The sequence below is a fragment of the Lathyrus oleraceus genome, chromosome 5 (genome assembly GCF_024323335.1).
Source record: "Lathyrus oleraceus cultivar Zhongwan6 chromosome 5, CAAS_Psat_ZW6_1.0, whole genome shotgun sequence".
Classification (NCBI taxonomy): Eukaryota; Viridiplantae; Streptophyta; class Magnoliopsida; order Fabales; family Fabaceae; genus Lathyrus; species Lathyrus oleraceus.
Window position 1 is genome coordinate 484,243,925 of NC_066583.1, and position 17,255 is coordinate 484,261,179.

The following is a 17,255-nucleotide window of genomic DNA, read 5'->3' on the forward strand; positions in this document are numbered from 1 at the left end:
TGCCTCATTGCTTCTATCCCTAATCAGGGAGAGCATCAAATAATAGAAAGTGGGGGAGTTCAGAAAGATGGAACTCTTTCCCCATTATTGACTCGATAGATCTTGGGTTTTTATCTCGATGCTTCAACCATGTAATGGGAGCAAAGAGAGGACTCACTGAATAGTAGGGGATAGGCTACTTATCCCTTTGATCTACCAATTGCCTTACTTGAAGGACTTTTTCTGCTTGGGGACAATTTTAAACACACACAAGCATGGCCTCTTAAGGAGGACTTCAGACAGTTTGCCCGGTCAAATAACAGACCGGGTCTCCAGACTACATGAAGAGAGAGTAATTATACCTCAAAAGCAATTGCTAAATAGCAAAGCAAGCAAAAAGCAACTAAAGTGTACCTGAAAAAGTCAAACCAATTAGTATGCAATTAAACAGTTAAAAGCAAAGGAATGGGATTCACAAACAAAACAGATGATCAACTGTGCAAGGCACAAGACTCAAACACAATGAGTCAAACCTACAAAACAAAGGTTAGCATATGGTAAACAATCAAGTTCAAACAATTTTGAATGATCTTTGAGGCATTGGTGCTTAACCAAATGGAAGAGCAGTTGCAGATTCAGTCACTTTCTGGCCTTTAATGCTTGAAACAGATGAAGAATGTGCTTCTACAAGATGAATGGGGAAGTAAACTTGGCTCAATGAAGCTTGCTCGTGCTTGAATCCAAATCTGCCATGGCTAAGCTTCCAATGGAACAGTGGTTTTGAGCTGCTTACAGATGGGGAAATGTGATGAAAACAAGCTCACAAGGTTGTTTGAGTGAAGGAACAATGTTAACCAGGTCAAGTTCTTCGAGGGTTTTGAAGTTTTTTTGGAAAAATGCAAGTAAGATGATTTTGAGAGAGAGTGAAATTCTATGTATGAATGCTGCTAGCTAGGGTTGGTTTGTGACAGAAAATTGCTTATATGCATCTGTTTAAGGTCTGCTAATCCAATGCTAAGCTGGTTTTGTTCTAATGAAGTAAAATGCAAATTGCTAATTTTGGTCATAAGGAAATGGAGGTGTAAATCTTGCACGATTTGGGCTTGTAAGCAGGCTGCAAATGACCATCATTTTGCTGTTTTAAGTTTGCCAATGGAGTGCTGAACTTGTTTTGTTTGAATGAACCAAAAATGCATTATTTGCCAATTTGACACCAAAGGCAAATGGAGGTGGTATGACAGCAAGCAACTTGAATTTTAGCTTGGAACATCTTGCAAATGACATTTAAAACACATCCCAATTGGCCAATTGTGTAAAAAATGTTTGAATCAAAAAGTCAACTATTGGTCAAACTTGATTTTTAAATGAAATAGGTCAAAAAATGCCATTTTGATTGGCAAGGTTTTGGTACAAGATGTTTACATTTTTGGAAAGAGGAGGAAAAATGTAGTTTGTAGGAAAAAATCCCACCAAATTTGGCCTTATGGTTCATGAGATATGCCCATTTGAAGTTCATGAAAATGTGAAAATGATTTGACCATATCTTGCAAACCATTCATGGGATTTGGGAGTTCTTGGACTTTTTGAAAATGGGAGAACAAGATCTTCAACTTTCATGTTGGGAAAAAATTCATTTGAAGCTTGTATCATGATGCAAGTTGAGGATCAAGAAGTTTCCATTTTTGGCAGTTGAAATTACAGGTCCACTTTCTATTTTGGGAAATTTTCTGATTGGCTTCAAATTCTTCAATGATGTTGATTGCCATGACATATGAGGCCTATTAGGACATGAATAAGCTCTCTCAAACCATTTCCATCCATCAAAACCATAGAATCAAACACAGTTGACCAACTTTGACTTTTCTAGGGTTTTTGACTGACTGTGCACTTCTGATGAATTCCAAATCCTAATTCCTTGAGACTTTGACTTCAAATGATGCCCAAAGTTGTATGGACTCTTGATTATTGATCATGGTGCCCAAATTCCACAAGAATGGCCACCATCCACTGCTTTGACTGATTGTTGACTTTCTAGGGTTTTTGCCTGGCTATGCATTGACTGATGACCTCTGAACCTCCAACCCTTGACTTGAACACTTCAAATGGACCTCCAAGTCATGTGAACTTGTTGGACAAACCCTAGGGCTTTTGCTCCTTGAGAAACACCTTTGCTTGATTGGTTGACTGATCTCTTGATCAGTTTGACCTAATTCTTGCTTGCTTGCTCTTGAGGCAACTGTGGGCAATGCAATGTTATGCAATGTATCATGATATGCTATGACCTAATATGAGATGATATGTACAATGATAGGTGCAAATTTGAGGTGCTACAGCTTTCAACTCTCAACTTTTAATTTTTTTCTTAGGATTCGTCTCTTCATCTCCTCCCCACTTCCTTAATTTTCAAAATCTCTCCCTCCTTTTAAAAAACTTACTTGCCTGTGCTTGTTTTTATAAACTTAGACCATATTGCAAACTAGAAACTTTTGCCTTAAGCCATTGCATTTTCAAACTTCTTTTCTTAATCTAACTTGTAAATATACTTAATTATACTTGACTTAAAATTTTCAAAAGCCAAAAAGAACTAACTCATTCAAACCATTTTTAGGCCTTTGTGCCTTTCAAACTTAAATTTTTGTTAAAAACAATGCACCCACTTTGAAATTGATACCACGAACTACGAGGTTTTGATCCCTCATTTTTATGTTGATACGTAGGCATAAATCCGAAGGTCTTGTCAAACACAAAAATATAATTAATAAATTATTTTCTCATCCCCCATTCTATTTGTTTGCAAACATCATTTTTACAAAAACACATATGCACACAAAAAAGGGCTCCTTAGGAGTACCTAGAACACTTTGGATGCTAACACCTTCCCTCTGTGTAACCAACCCCCTTACCTGTAATCTCTGGCATTTTATTAGTTTTGATTTGAAAACTTCTTATTTTTGGGTTTCGTTCGTACTTTTCCCTTTTCCCTTGGAAACAATAAAAGCGCGGTGGCGACTCTTGTTTATTTGATGTCTAGCTTATCCATAACTTGATGGTCATGAATTTATCGCTACAGGCGTGAATGCTTGTTGACACTTAAGTGTCCATTTCAAAATATGATTATTTATTCAACAAATTGTAAAAATGGAGGGTGTGTTGTACTAACTTCAAAATGAATATATTCAAAGTCGTCAACATCTCGTTCAACTTCATGACTTCCTTCTTTGTTGTAGGTGTCCCCATGAGAGTGTTAGTATCACACTTGTCTGGATTTTCTTATATGTATCTTTGTATCAAATAAAATCCCCGAAACTTTCCAACTCTCATCTCGTGTGTGCACTTTTCTAGACTGAACCTCATATTATACTGTTAGACTCTTCGAAAAAATCGGGCGAGGTGTTGGCCGTGTAACTCTTCTTTGCTGGACTTGAAAATCATGTCATCCTTATAAACCTCTAATGTTTCGCCTATTTCTTACTTGAAAACCTTATTAATTATCCTTTGATATGTTTCTCATGTATTTTGAAACCAAAGAGAATTAAGTTGTAGTAGTAGTAGGTAACTTGCTCATCATGAAAGCGGTATTTCCTTTGTCTGGCTCGTATATTAGCATCTTATTGTAGCCAGAGTATTCATCCATAGGAGCTTGTATTCGACTGGGCTATCAACCAACTTATCTATGATTGCTTCCCAATATGATTCCTTAGGGCATGCTTTGTTCAGATAAGTATAATCAACACACATTCTTCATTTTCCTAAGGGTTTCTTGACCTACACTACATTAGATGAACCCTTAGTTTATTTCACATTAAAGATAAAAATAGCATTCAACAGGCCTCATATTATCTTTGTTGTTGCCTCTAACTTCTCAAGAGACCATCGCCTTCTCCTTTGTGACATGTATCAAGCGTCGGGATCAACCTTCAGCTAGTGACATGCCACTCTAGCATCTATTCTCGACATCTCGTGGGGAGAGATGTTGAAGAGATTGTTGATGTTTCTCAAACATTGTACTAATCCATCATTTACTTAAGAAGGTAGGTCAACTCCTATCCTTACTTACCTAGTCGGATTATCGTATAATTGGAAGGTCCCGAGGTCTCTGTCCATAACCAATCTTAGAACCTTCCCTTTGATCCCGGTTGAGAGTCCTAGCTCATTTCCCAACATGATTTCTTCTTTCCGAGAGTTGAGGTCAGATACACTCGTTGCTCTACTAGCTACTTCAACTCTTCCTTCAGGGATGAAGATAATTGTTAAGGGATTATTCAATATCACTTCCTATATCCGACGAGTTCCATAAAGGGAGCTTTGATTACAACAGGACGATCATAATCATTGTGATACTTTAATTATATATATATATATATATATATATGGGGAAGCCACATTGTCTAGGGCAGAAATTGTGAGTTTTTGAATTGAAAATCATATATTTTTCTTTTTAAATCATGATATTTATGTAGTTGGCAAAATTGAGTCTTCTTGGAACAGACACATAGTTCATTGTAATGTTAAACTCTTTTTGCCAACCTCATTTTAATTGAATTAAGAAATTTGAGGTTTACATATTTTTACAATTGTACGTTCAAAGAGTCCTTCAGTGATTGATTTGTGTAGTTGTCACACATAAATTGCAGCCGGTAGAGAGAATGTGTATTATGTTCCATGAGAGAAATAAATTGTTCACGAAAAAAAAATCAAAATTCATTGTGATAATAACTAATATAATCAATATACTCCTAATTTAATGACCAAAATGAGTGGAACAAAAGTGAAAAACCTTTATTTTTATGCATCTTTGTATGTGTTTCAGGGGTTATCCGCATATGCATCTCTGGATTAACCTTTATTTTTAAATTCAGGTTTTTTTGGAGGTGCATCTCCGAGCGCGTTTAATTTATATATAAGACGCACGGACAACCCCTCTTCTCCTTCTTCATTTTATCAAACTTTTACAAATTCCCATTGGAGCTCGTGAGCAACTTTTTTCCAGTCAATTTTTCAAACAACAATCGTGTCTTTACTTCAATAGTACCAATCCCAACTCATTACATACTACATTCAACATTTTTTCATCCTCATCAACACTTTTTTGAGTAAGTTTCTCATTTAACTTTTTTTTTATTAATGTATTAGGTAAAATTGTTAGTTTTGAATGCGTTAGGTATTAGTCACATTCAAAATAGGTAGTTGTTACACACATGCACTGTGATTTGGTTGTATTTTGGTTTGTTAGGGAAATACTGGTTTTTCTGCCATTGTTGCAAACACGAACTTTTTCGGAGATGCATCTCTGAAAATGTCTTGATGTCTTTTTCTCGTATTTTTCAGGAAAATGACTATAAATATTGACGGCAGAATGAGACACAGTCGTGAAATCCAGCACACATCCGTTCGACGTGAGATAACTAGACTTCAGAGTGAGCAACCCAAAGTTAGGCAGGGAACCGTCCCTAGACCTCTTGACAGGGAAGCATATACTACTATGAGACATCCGTCACAGAGGTCCTCATCCCATGGGTATGTCTCCCCTGCTCATGTTGAATGGGAGGAAGCTCTTGATGCACATGATAGCGTCCCTCTACTTGGAGACCCTTATCCAGGCCCCCATTGAAACCTCCTTACTGATATACTTAGAGATCATGTTATTGGTCATGTCTGGGCCGGAGAAGTATATTTGTTAACAGTTGTTATTTATATGTTTTAAACAAGTTCAGTGCGACTTTTTTTTAAACAAGAGAACGGTTGTTTGAGGTATGTTAACTATAACATAAAGATTTTGAAGCTTTATTAGCCTAAGGATGATTGCTTCCAAAGTGTCATCCGATACTCCGATATTACCGACTTGTGTTCTTTAGGGTACAAGGCCATTAGCTATGCAGGCATTGGGCTTTTACTGAGAGATGGCATAAGGAAACATTATCTTTCTACTTCCCCGTTGGCGAGATGGCTATTACACTAGATGACGTTGCTTTCCTTCTCCACCTCCCTATCAGAGGGAAGTTACTTGATTATTCCAGGATCAAACATGATGAAGCCCAGGAGATGATGGTCATTTATTTGGGAATTGACCCAATGGATACCCTGATGCAGTGTGAGATCACCAAATGACCGGTGATGCTGACGACAATGATTTACATGTTACTTACCATTGGGAGCGTGCTTTGATGTTACCTACTATTCTTGGTTGGCACGTCCATGTTTGTAAACAAACTTGCAACCTATGTTGATGTGGCATACGTTAAGTACTTCATCGACTTGTGATCATTCACGAGCGGAACTGGGGGGCACCTGTTTGGTATCCCTATACTCCAAGTTGAGTGAATATTCTCTTTGGAAGACAAAGTAAATGACAGCCTCCTGCACTCTGCTAAGGTAATTTCCATAACCACTTATAATTTTAAAATCACTTATTATTTTCACTTGTTACTAATGTTTTTTATTTATTAAATTTTCAGGGATGGATCTTATCCCACTTTCATCGCATATACATGTTTGATCGTGTGCTAGAGTATATTGAGAATTGACCACATGTTTTCTTATATTTCCACCGTGGAGGGAATGATGTCGTGTGTATATTGACCGAACTTAACATGATGACATATACTGGACAACATACACCACTCAATGGGGCATTGTGGCCTTCGACCCCATTTCATTTTACTTTGGATGGTTGGCATGTGGAACGAATCTGATGTGCAGGTGTCGTCCGCAATGATGCATTTGTTAGTTTAGATATGTGCATATCATTCTGAGACCCCCCCCCCTTTCGTGTTTTCTCCTAATAACGTTGTCTGCGGACATCTTGATGACATACTGGAAGATTATGAGAGTCATCTGATTCTAGAGGAGTAACAGAGTATGCCAGCCACAAGTCAGTGGTCTTATGTGGACAGTTACATGACTTGGTTCTATAGTGTGTCGCACCCTGTCATGATACTGGATGCTCTTGGACATCCACCTAGGCTTTCTCATGAGGAGATCCTAAAGAATGAGCAAGCCAGAGATGACCATGCTCAGTCAAAAAAATATACGGATTACGCATGAAGGCATGGAGTCTGGGCTGTTTGAGAGAGGTGGCGATGATACAGTTTTCCTAGCATGTTCCATTTTTATTAAGGCACGAAATTCCTTAGGTTACCTACGTCAGAGGAGGAGCCACTGGGTTAGAATTAGGCATACACAGTAGGTTTTTCTTTTTTTTTTTTGGGAATTTTTTGTATTATTTTTCATACTTCGAGAACAATATTTATAATATTTTGGACTGGTTTTTAATTAATGCATTACCTTGTTCTATGATGTTCGTGTTTATTAATGTTTGAATCAAATTATGACACCGTTAATCGAATTAAAATGACTTTGGATTAAAAAAATTACAAACTTACGATAATGTTTTTGTCCAAGATGCATGTAGGTAAGTATTCAGAGATGCATCTCCAAATTCACCCCATAAGTACTCGCAAGTGCATCTCCATACCATTTTTTGGCAAAACAAAAAAGAGATGACTACTAGATTTACGAAGGATGAAGTGATTTCAGGTGCATATGGGATGGATCTCCAAAAATACCTGAGGACAACTTTGGATTTTCATAGGTGTGAGTCACACCATAAGGGTGGGAGAAGAAATGACCTTTATCTAATGCGAGAAGTTTTGTGACACTGTTCAGAAGACTTGATTAAAATAGCTTATGACATTGTTCATACATTTTTTTTTAAACTTATTTTTATAAATTCTTTAAGATAGCTAATGAAAATAACTTATAATATATATAAAAACAAGTATATTGTATTTTTTATTATAAAAATAGTTTATGTGAATTTATACACATAAGCTTATTTTAATAATCACTTGTACTATACGCATAAATAAGCTGCTTATCTAAACATGCCTTTAGACATTTTAATTCTTTCAAGTCACCTTCCCCAATGCTAGTGAGACCTTACTTTAGAAGTCTCTCAACCAAGTCCTACCACAACACTAGTGTGACTTTTCAAGTCATGTCAGTACACCTCTCCCAATCGTGTCCAACACCATCACATAACCCTTGATTTGACTATAATACTATTAAAACTACAACAACAAAATTCAATTTTCATATTTTAAATTTCATTTACTGGACTTTTGAAAAAAACAAAGTTTTTTATCGAAGATTTGTTAGAAATACTGAATTTTTACAAGTGGCATTTTCATTCAAGTTATGTATTATTATCGATTTTTTTTGTGTTACCAAATATTTAGGAAAAAACATGTTATTTTACCAATTTCTTAAAATTGTCGACACCAAATTTATGGTTTTCTACCTAAAATTTAGAAATGTACAATATAATCCCAAGTTTTTCTTGCATTTTTACCGAAAATTTGAGATTGTTCGTACATTGAAGTTGTGTCGATGGAGATTAGCTTTGGTATAACACCTTGGTTGCCGCACAAAGCTTCCCCTTGTAAAATATTGTCTCTTGGAGAAGCGTACTCCATGCTCTCTTCAATCCTAAGTATCATATTTACCAAGAATTAAGAGTTTTAGTGGTGCACTAGGTTATAGACATTATGCAATAGATTGGTAGCTCCCTGTAGTTTACAGCAGTTGTTGAAGACTTTGGAGCTCTTGACTAAACATTTACGATTGTGATGGAGATTGCTTTGAAGGTTGGCCTTAGCAAGCTAGTTGTAGAGGTTAGAAGGCCATGAGAGCTTGAAACGCTTCTTGGCCAATTTTTGAAGGAGCAAGATCTTGTGGCGTAGGGACGGACGAATAGGTCACTAGACCTTAATCATATTCGAACGGAGGAGAAGGAAGAGCTTTGTTAGCTTCAACGACCACAACAACGACATGATATTGAGCGACGCATAAAGTAATCTTCAATGTTACCATAGCTTCACGAGCTTGATATATGAACCGATCGAGAAAGAGACTAGTGTTTTGAGAAAAAGGTTAGCAATTTGAATCTTCGGTGAAGAGACATCGATTTTTCAAGGACATTCACATGAATCAGAAGTCGACTCCCATAGACATCGTCATTATTTCGCTCAGGTACCCTAAATAGGTGATGAAATGAAGAAACAGAGCTCAGATGTGATGGCTCAAGCTTCCAGTATGGTGGAGAGAGGATGAACTTACAAGATTAACACTCCAATGTCCAAATTATTGAGTGAATGAATTGAATATTTGAAATGATGCATATTGATAATTATATACTATGGACGGTCAAAATTGTATGCTTATGACCCGATACTTTACATGTAATATCGTTTGATTAGATCCAACAATAAGAGATGCAATGGAGATCAAAATTGCAAATCCTCAGTTGGAATGAGGGTCCATATGTTCCCCATGTATTTTTACATGATGTTCGATATTTGAGCGGTAGTGAGATGTAAAATTTGTTTGAACATAATTATTATTTCGTAAGATTATCATCATTAAGTTTTTTTTTTTAAAATTCATGTGGCATCTACTATCACAAATGTTTTAAAGTCGATATAAATTATATATATGTTATCAAATATTTATTTATTTTACATTTTATACTTAAATTATAATTATATAAAAATGATATTTGCATAATTCACGTGTTTGTATGGCACATATGAGAAATCTATCCAAAATATTGATACCTTAGAAAATACATTTCTTTTATACAATTTTTATAGTAAGCAAGTACCATTTTTTAGATGATTTAATCTGATTGAGTAATTTCTATAATTATGATTGAGTAATTTCTATAGTTAAGACAGAATCATATAAGGGACTCTAAAAGATTCAATAAAATCATAATTTCACAATATCATCCTTCAACTCAAATTCAAATAAGTTGACAGTTACCAAATCAAACACATGATAAACTAACTTTGAACACAAAAAACACATGACATAGTTATACAGGCCAAAAATAAAACACAGAGATTTAGCTAACCATTAAAAAACAAATATCATATACAATGAGAACCAACAACATAAGACATAATGGACCCATCATTTTCATAACATTGAACCAATTGAAATCTCGACTTCAACAAATGAAAAAAGAAAAACTTTAATCATAAGACGAAGAATGTTAATCAGAACAGAACATTTTTTTATCAAGCGAATACATAAGTTACAAGAACATATTGATTATCATTTATACTCAATACCAACCATAATCCATCACAGCATCTGGTAGCACCAAATCTTTTCGATTCAAATTATATTCGTTGTTGGAAGTATAATAAGCTGGAAGCCGATTGAATGATCCAGGGTTTTTAATTTTTGAGTGGACCCGTTTTAAGAAGTTTATTTGGCGACTAACTATATCAGTGTGTTGATCATAATCTAGAGTAACTATATCAGTGTGTTGATCATAATCTAGTCTATTCCATTGTGTACTAGTGTCTGCTTCATTGGGAGCCTTGTTATCAGTGTTTGTTTGCAATGAATCAATATTTGAGCCTTTCAAATTTTGATCTGAATTGAAGTTTATTATTGAATCAATAAAATGATTGTAATCCGGAGAATCTGGAACGGACGGACAAGGGTCAATCGAAGGAAATAGAATCGACTTGCCAATTGGGTCAATCGAAGGAGACGGAACCGACTTGTCAACAGGGTCAATCGGAGGACACGGAACCGACTTGTCAACAGGATCAATCGGAGGACACGGAACCGACATGTCAATATACTCTAATGAGGGAAGTTGCGGCCAGTTACACTGTTGCGGTAAATTTTGGAATGAAGGGGGCTCAAACCTCATGGACCCATATATGGGCTCAGGATAAGAGATATTTGACGTGGCATGAAAACCAGGTATAGGATTATCATATCCATGAATAAGGTTGGTGTCAAGAATCGGATCACATGGAGTAGACAACATAGCATATTGGCTATACTCATCAAATACTTCCGGGTCAGCAGCACTACTGCCACTGAACAAATATCTGTGCTGATCTACTGCACTAGGCATGGATAAGGTATTATGAGACGGATCTGAGTACCGTCCAACCAAGTCACTTATTGATTTGTAATCTTGAATATCAAAAAATGGTGGCAACATATCTGGGCTGAATTTGTAATATTTAAGGTCCAAGTCAGTTATATCCAAGTTAAAGGTTTCTGTTTCAACTTGCTGGCTGGATTCATTTGCCAATGCCTCAGCACTTTCTTGACTGCCATTTATTGCAGGTTTTGATGTTATCTCTTCAGGATAGATTGGTAAGCCAGCTCGTTGCCGTTTCTTAGATCTTGCGTACCAAAAGTTCTTTATCTCGTTATCTGTACGTCCAGGCAACTGAAAAGAAAAGAAAGAACATGTAAATAACGAGCTCGGTGACATGATACACGCAAACAAATAAGTTAAGTTATTACGAACCAAGGCAGCCATTTGAGCCCACTTGCTTCCTTTCCGAAAGTGGAACTCGAGGATTTTGCGTTCTTCTTCAGCAGTAAATGGTCCCCTTTTCAGTCCCGGCCTCAAGTGATTAAACCACCGGAGACGACAGCTTTTCCCACAGCGAGCAATTCCGGATTCCTTTTGGACCGCATTCCAGTTTTCCTCTCCATGCTTTTTAATATGATCTACCAAAATTTCATCCTCTTCCTTTGTCCATGGACCTTTCTTTAGAGCAACTTCTCCCCCTCCCGCGTTATCTCTTTGATCAGCTTCCTCCCCCGATAATACTGCCCGGCTATCTTTCATTATAATACCTTCCCCTCCTTCCGCGTTACCTCTTCGATCAGCTTCTTCCACCGGTAATACCGACCGGCTACGCTTTGGGCTTTTGCCAACATCACCTCCACTTGATAAAAACGACTCTTTCCGTTTTGGCGTCGAAATGCTACTCATGATTCAATATATCTACAAAGTTAACAAAGTTTGAAAACTTTAGCACACATAATTAAACATACATATCTTTGATTTCTCAAATGTAAACGCGGAGTCCACGAACACGGTGACGATGACGCAATACACGATGTCGACGGTGTTGATGGCTCTTGAAAGCAATAATTCTGGCACAAGCAATGAACTGGATGAAGAACGCAACCTCTTGACGTGCATAAGCGCTTCTTTCATTGCCTTGTTGTTTCAGCTTTTTCATTTAAGAAGATTATAACACTTTGACTTGATCCACTCTGTTGAAGATTATAACACTTTGACTTGATCCACTCTGTTGAAGATTATAACACTTTGACTTGATCCACTTTGTTGGCTGGACGCGGATTTGGATCGGGTTTCTTGGATCTGTTTGGGCCTTCTTCACTAAAAATTTTCTTATACTCCAACATTTATTCTTATACCCCTATATTTTAAAAAAAAAATACCAATTTTGTCCTTCTATATTTTTAAATAATTTATTATTTTATTATTTAAATATTTTTTAAATTTTATTTTACATACCGGAAGACTTTGTAAAAGAATTTCGGTAGTCATTTTTAACGTATTTTTTAATTTTTTTATATATCGGAAGACTTTATAAAAGAGTTCCGGTACACAAAAATTGATTAGCGGAACTCTTTTATAAAGTCTTCCGGTATAAAAAAAAAAGTCAAAAATATTTGAAAAATGAGTATCGGAACTCTTTTGCAAAGTCTTCCGATTCACAAAAATTGACTATCGAAATTCTTTTGCAAAGTATTCCAATACACACAAAAAAATGATAAAAAAAATATTTGAAAATGACTACAGAAAGTTTTTATACGGAAAACTAATTGTGGAATCTTATTTTATACAATCAAACAATATTATTCTATTTTTAATAAAAGTATTGTCTACAGTGTTACAGAATAGATGTACATCAAATCTTATTTTATACGATCAAACAATATTATTCTATTTTCTTTTCTAGAACATTCCACAATAGCTCTCTTTTCAACAAAACTAATTGTCTATAGTGTTACAGAATACTCTCTCCGTCCAATATTATAAGCAAAATTCAACCTTTTCACACCATTTAATAAAATTAGTCAGCATAATTACTTTCATTCTTTAATATCTAAATTGTCCTCATTGCAATATTAAAATGCCTAAATTATCCTCACAAACTGATTAAACATACTTAACGTTTAAGATTCTCTGCAATAAATAAAAAGTAGTACTCATATTTTCATAGTTAATGCACTTATATTTTTGTTTCATGTATTTCCATAGTTAATACACCATCCATTTTTCAATAAATATTAATCAATCACATTAGTTGTTAATATTAAAATCTTGAGTATTTCAACGGTTTTCAAAAAATACTCCTATTTCTAGTGTCTGCACATTAAAAACTGACTCAATAAATGCAAAGGGTAGTATTTGGTATAATGTCATTAATTATGAGTTAAAAAATCATTTTTGCTTATATTTTGATCACAATTATAATGATCATTTTTTGCTTATAATATGGGACAGAGGGAGTTGATGTATATTGAATCTTATTTTATTCGATCAAACAATATTATTCTATTTTTTTGCGCTAAGAAAGTGCTACTACTATGTAAATATTTATTATTTAATTATTTATCTTTAAAAAATGTTAATAGTTAAGAGCGCTCAATTACAGAAAAAATGTTATATATCTCTAAAACTGCAATAATAACTAATCCTCTATTTTAATGCTTTATTTTTTTCTGCATATTTTATTATAATTATTACCTTAGTCTTTAATTAAAAAATTAGATGTAATTGATAAATTTGTTAACAACTGATATCATTTTTACAAATTTAATTTAAGAAAAATGGTTTGTATGTCAGGTTAAAAATACAAAAAGAATAGAGCTCGTATTTTTTTAAAATAACCATATTTTTAAATTAATTTTTGAAATAATTAATTTTTCAAAAAAAATTATCGGAATAACCATATTTTCAAACAGATGCGTCAGATCAACTGACACATCCATTTAAGATGAAGAGGAGGCGCCACTGATGTTGGCGCATGCTTTCAAAGCATTGCATAGAGGCGCCAACAACCATGGCGCATGTGCATGTGCATTGGTGTATTCGCCAATTCATCTGTCGCATACACCTAAATTGTTTTTTTTTTTAATTTTAATAGTTTATTTAACAATTAATTAAATAAAATATTGAAAAAAATAATATTTATGTTATATTAAAAATTACATGGAATTGATCAAAATTTCAATGACCGCCCCGATCGAAACGTCCCCCTGTTCCACATCTAGGTGCGTTAGTCTGTCTTCGAGGTCTCCCACGATTTTTCTGAGGTGTTTGGGGTCTTTTAGTGCTGACATTATCCAATGGTGACTGGTGTGAAGTTTCGATGGAAGATCCAACGATATTTGATAGATATGTCATCATTTGCTCCTAATAGTCGGGGGGCTCTGGCCAACGACGCTTCCGTAATGGAGTTTAATGTCCATGTTATCGTAGTTGGATCGATGTGGTTGGGTGAATTATGGACGATATAGTTGCCTGAATTGAGACATTGAATCGTTTTGGAAACGAAGCAATGATTCATGGGATGTACTATAATTTAACTATGGTTGGGTGTTTTGGTGATGAGATGTTTGGGTGGTCATCGATGGGGTTTACGATGAAGTGAACTGTATGAATCATCTGGGCTATAGACTGTTGTGGTGGCTGCGTATGATTGTTGGTTGGTAGGGTTTGATTCTTGGTTTTGAGGTTAGGTGTGTGGCATGAATGGATTGCGAGGTTAGGTGTTTGACATGAATGGGTTGTGAGGTTGAGTGTTTAGTTATTGGGTGTATGTGGTAGGGTGATGGTGTAGGGTTGGTTGTTAGGTTTGGGTGATTGACATTGGTGTTGGACGGGGACTTGTTGTTGGGCGTATGATGACGAAGCTAGTTGGCATGGATCAATCAAATACCTTGGCTCAGAAATAAATTATTGCGTTGTAATTGACCTAAACCATGTCATATATTGCTGAATAGGTTTAGCACCCTGTATGACTGGTTCGTTTAAGATGTGTTGTCGTCGATTCCTCAAATGATGACACATCTCTTTTGCAAAGTCTCTCCAGTTGGGATAATCCCATTGGACATCGACTCTTTTTTGATGCCAATCTCCCAGACACGTCGGAGGTTCTGGAATTTGTTGTTGCATGTCGAACTGCAATTTTACCCGGTCACTCTGGTGCATCTCCACAGTAGTGAACCGGATAATTGATGTCTTTGTTGTCCAAACTGCATCATCATCATGGTTAACCTGATGATCAAGACCCAGATATGGCCTCCAGATAAACTGTACAACAATACGAGATTATTAGATGATAAATAATTTGAGAAGTATTTTTAAATTAAAATAGAGTTGTGTAGGATTATTACATCGTATTGTCCAATGTGATCCAATAGATTACGATAGACTATTATAGCGTGTTTCAGACACCTATTGTAGTTCATCCCTCTAACTGACCATGTATATCAAAAACAATTGAAAAATATTATTACAGTTAATTGTAATATAAAGTCTAATTAATTATATGGTAAAGTTTTAAACTTACTTTGTTGCAAAAGGAAATATGTATGGATACTTGTTTATTGGGGCAAGTGACGACATTTTTGACCAACCTCATGCTTGTAGCAAATACGCGGGTGAATAAAAAGTACAAGATGAGACTTGTGCTATTGGAAATGGAATATTGCACCGTCTCTTTTGGGCGTATCAACCATGCATTAAAGGTTTTTCTTTATGTAAACCTATTATACAAATTGATGGTACATGGTTGTACGGGAAATAAAGGAACGTTACTGATGGCAGTGGCACAAAATGGCAACAACAACATTTTTGCAATCGCCTTTGCCCTTGTTGAATGGAGACTGCTGAGGGATGGAGTTTTTTCCTAAGAAATCTCCGATTTCACGTTGCTCATCAAGCTAACTTATGTTTGATCTCCGACTGACACCCTTCAATAGTCCGTGCATACAAAAACATTGATAATGGATGGCAGGATCCTCCGTCGACGCATGTCTTCTGCATTAGACATATCGCTCATAATTTTATGCGGGAGATCAAAGACAAAACATTGAAGAAGAAGGTTGTCAATGAAGGTTACACATTATCAGAACCTTCTTTCAAACACTACCGCGAAGAAATAAGATTGTCAAACGCAGATGTAGTACGGTGGATCTACAATATTCCATTGGAGAAGTGGAGTAGGGTATATGACAACGATCAACATTAGGGCCACATGACAACAAATCTTGTGGAATCAATGAACTCTGTCTTCAAAGGCATCTGAAACCTACCTATAACCTCTTTAGTGCAGGTAACATATTTCATGCTAGGGGCGCTATTTGAGATCAGGCATTCTAAATGGAGTTCAGTGTTGCTATCTGGCAGTTATTCAGTGATGCTTAAATGGAATTCATTAGACATGAAGCTCCTAAAGCGAACACACACGTGGTCATGGTGTTTGATCATACTAAAGGTTGGTACAGTGTTGCTGAGTCCATGGATCACAATGAAGGCATGCCGATGAGACAATACAAAGTGGAACTAGATAGAGGTTGGTGCGACTGCAAAAAGTTCCAAGCCTTTCTGTACGCTCTGCTCCTAGGTCATTGCGGCATATTCAAAGGTTCGAAGGGATCCATCCTACTTACTATCTGACATTTATAAAGTCATAAGCCTATCCAATATTTACAAAATTAGTTTTTCAGTAAATGCAAAAGAGGATTACTGGCAAGTATATCAAGGGGACATTGTTTGGCACAACGAAGTTATGCGAAGAAAGAAAAAAGGTTGCCCAAACATCACTCGTATTCGAACCGAAATGGATACGGCGAATAAAATGGTTTGATTATATAGTTCATGACGTCTACCAGGTCACAATCGTACTAACTGTCATAGTGTTGGAACGAGGACAACAAGATAATTTTACATGTACCTCTTTTGCAATATATAAAAAAAAAATTATTTCATATGATAACTTTGTGAGGAAATACCATCACAAACAAATACAACACATTCAACACACAAGTAACACATAAACAAGAACACAAATAACTAAAATAATTAAAATACCATTAATATAACTAAGCGATTACAACCATCAAAACAATTTTGAACATATTATGCACCATCTTGCGAGTGTCTCTGTTAGTCTTAATATCCATCCATTCACGCACTTTTCCATTTTTGTTGAACGTTGACTCAAGCCATTGAATCCTTCTAGTCCTTTCACCATCTGCAGTTTCTCCTTCTAACCAATGATCCAACGTCCGATTAAGATGTTCTAATGAATCTATATTCCAAAGTCGAATCTTTATCGGAGGTGCGATTGCTGAAAAGATTATATCGATATTTCTCTTATGAATGTATTCAGACATGGTTAAAAAAT

General features: G+C 35.7%; 1 protein-coding gene across 2 annotated transcripts; it reads right to left on the reverse strand.

Annotated features, from left to right (window-relative positions):
• Positions 1-9,933: 9,933 nt before the first annotated feature.
• On the reverse strand, positions 9,934-12,061 carry LOC127085601 (transcription factor MYB33). Of its 2 annotated transcripts, XM_051026114.1 has the most exons (3): positions 11,901-12,061; positions 11,324-11,809; positions 9,934-11,242 (listed from the first exon to the last, which is right to left on the reverse strand). In XM_051026114.1, the coding sequence occupies exons 2-3, from the start codon at positions 11,795-11,797 to the stop codon at positions 10,106-10,108; spliced, it is 1,611 nt and encodes a 536-aa protein (XP_050882071.1). In that variant the 5' UTR covers positions 11,798-11,809; positions 11,901-12,061; the 3' UTR covers positions 9,934-10,105. The 2 variants fall into 2 exon arrangements, with proteins under 2 accessions (XP_050882071.1, XP_050882070.1); XM_051026113.1 differs by having other exon boundaries at positions 11,324-12,059.
• Positions 12,062-17,255: the final 5,194 nt, after the last annotated feature.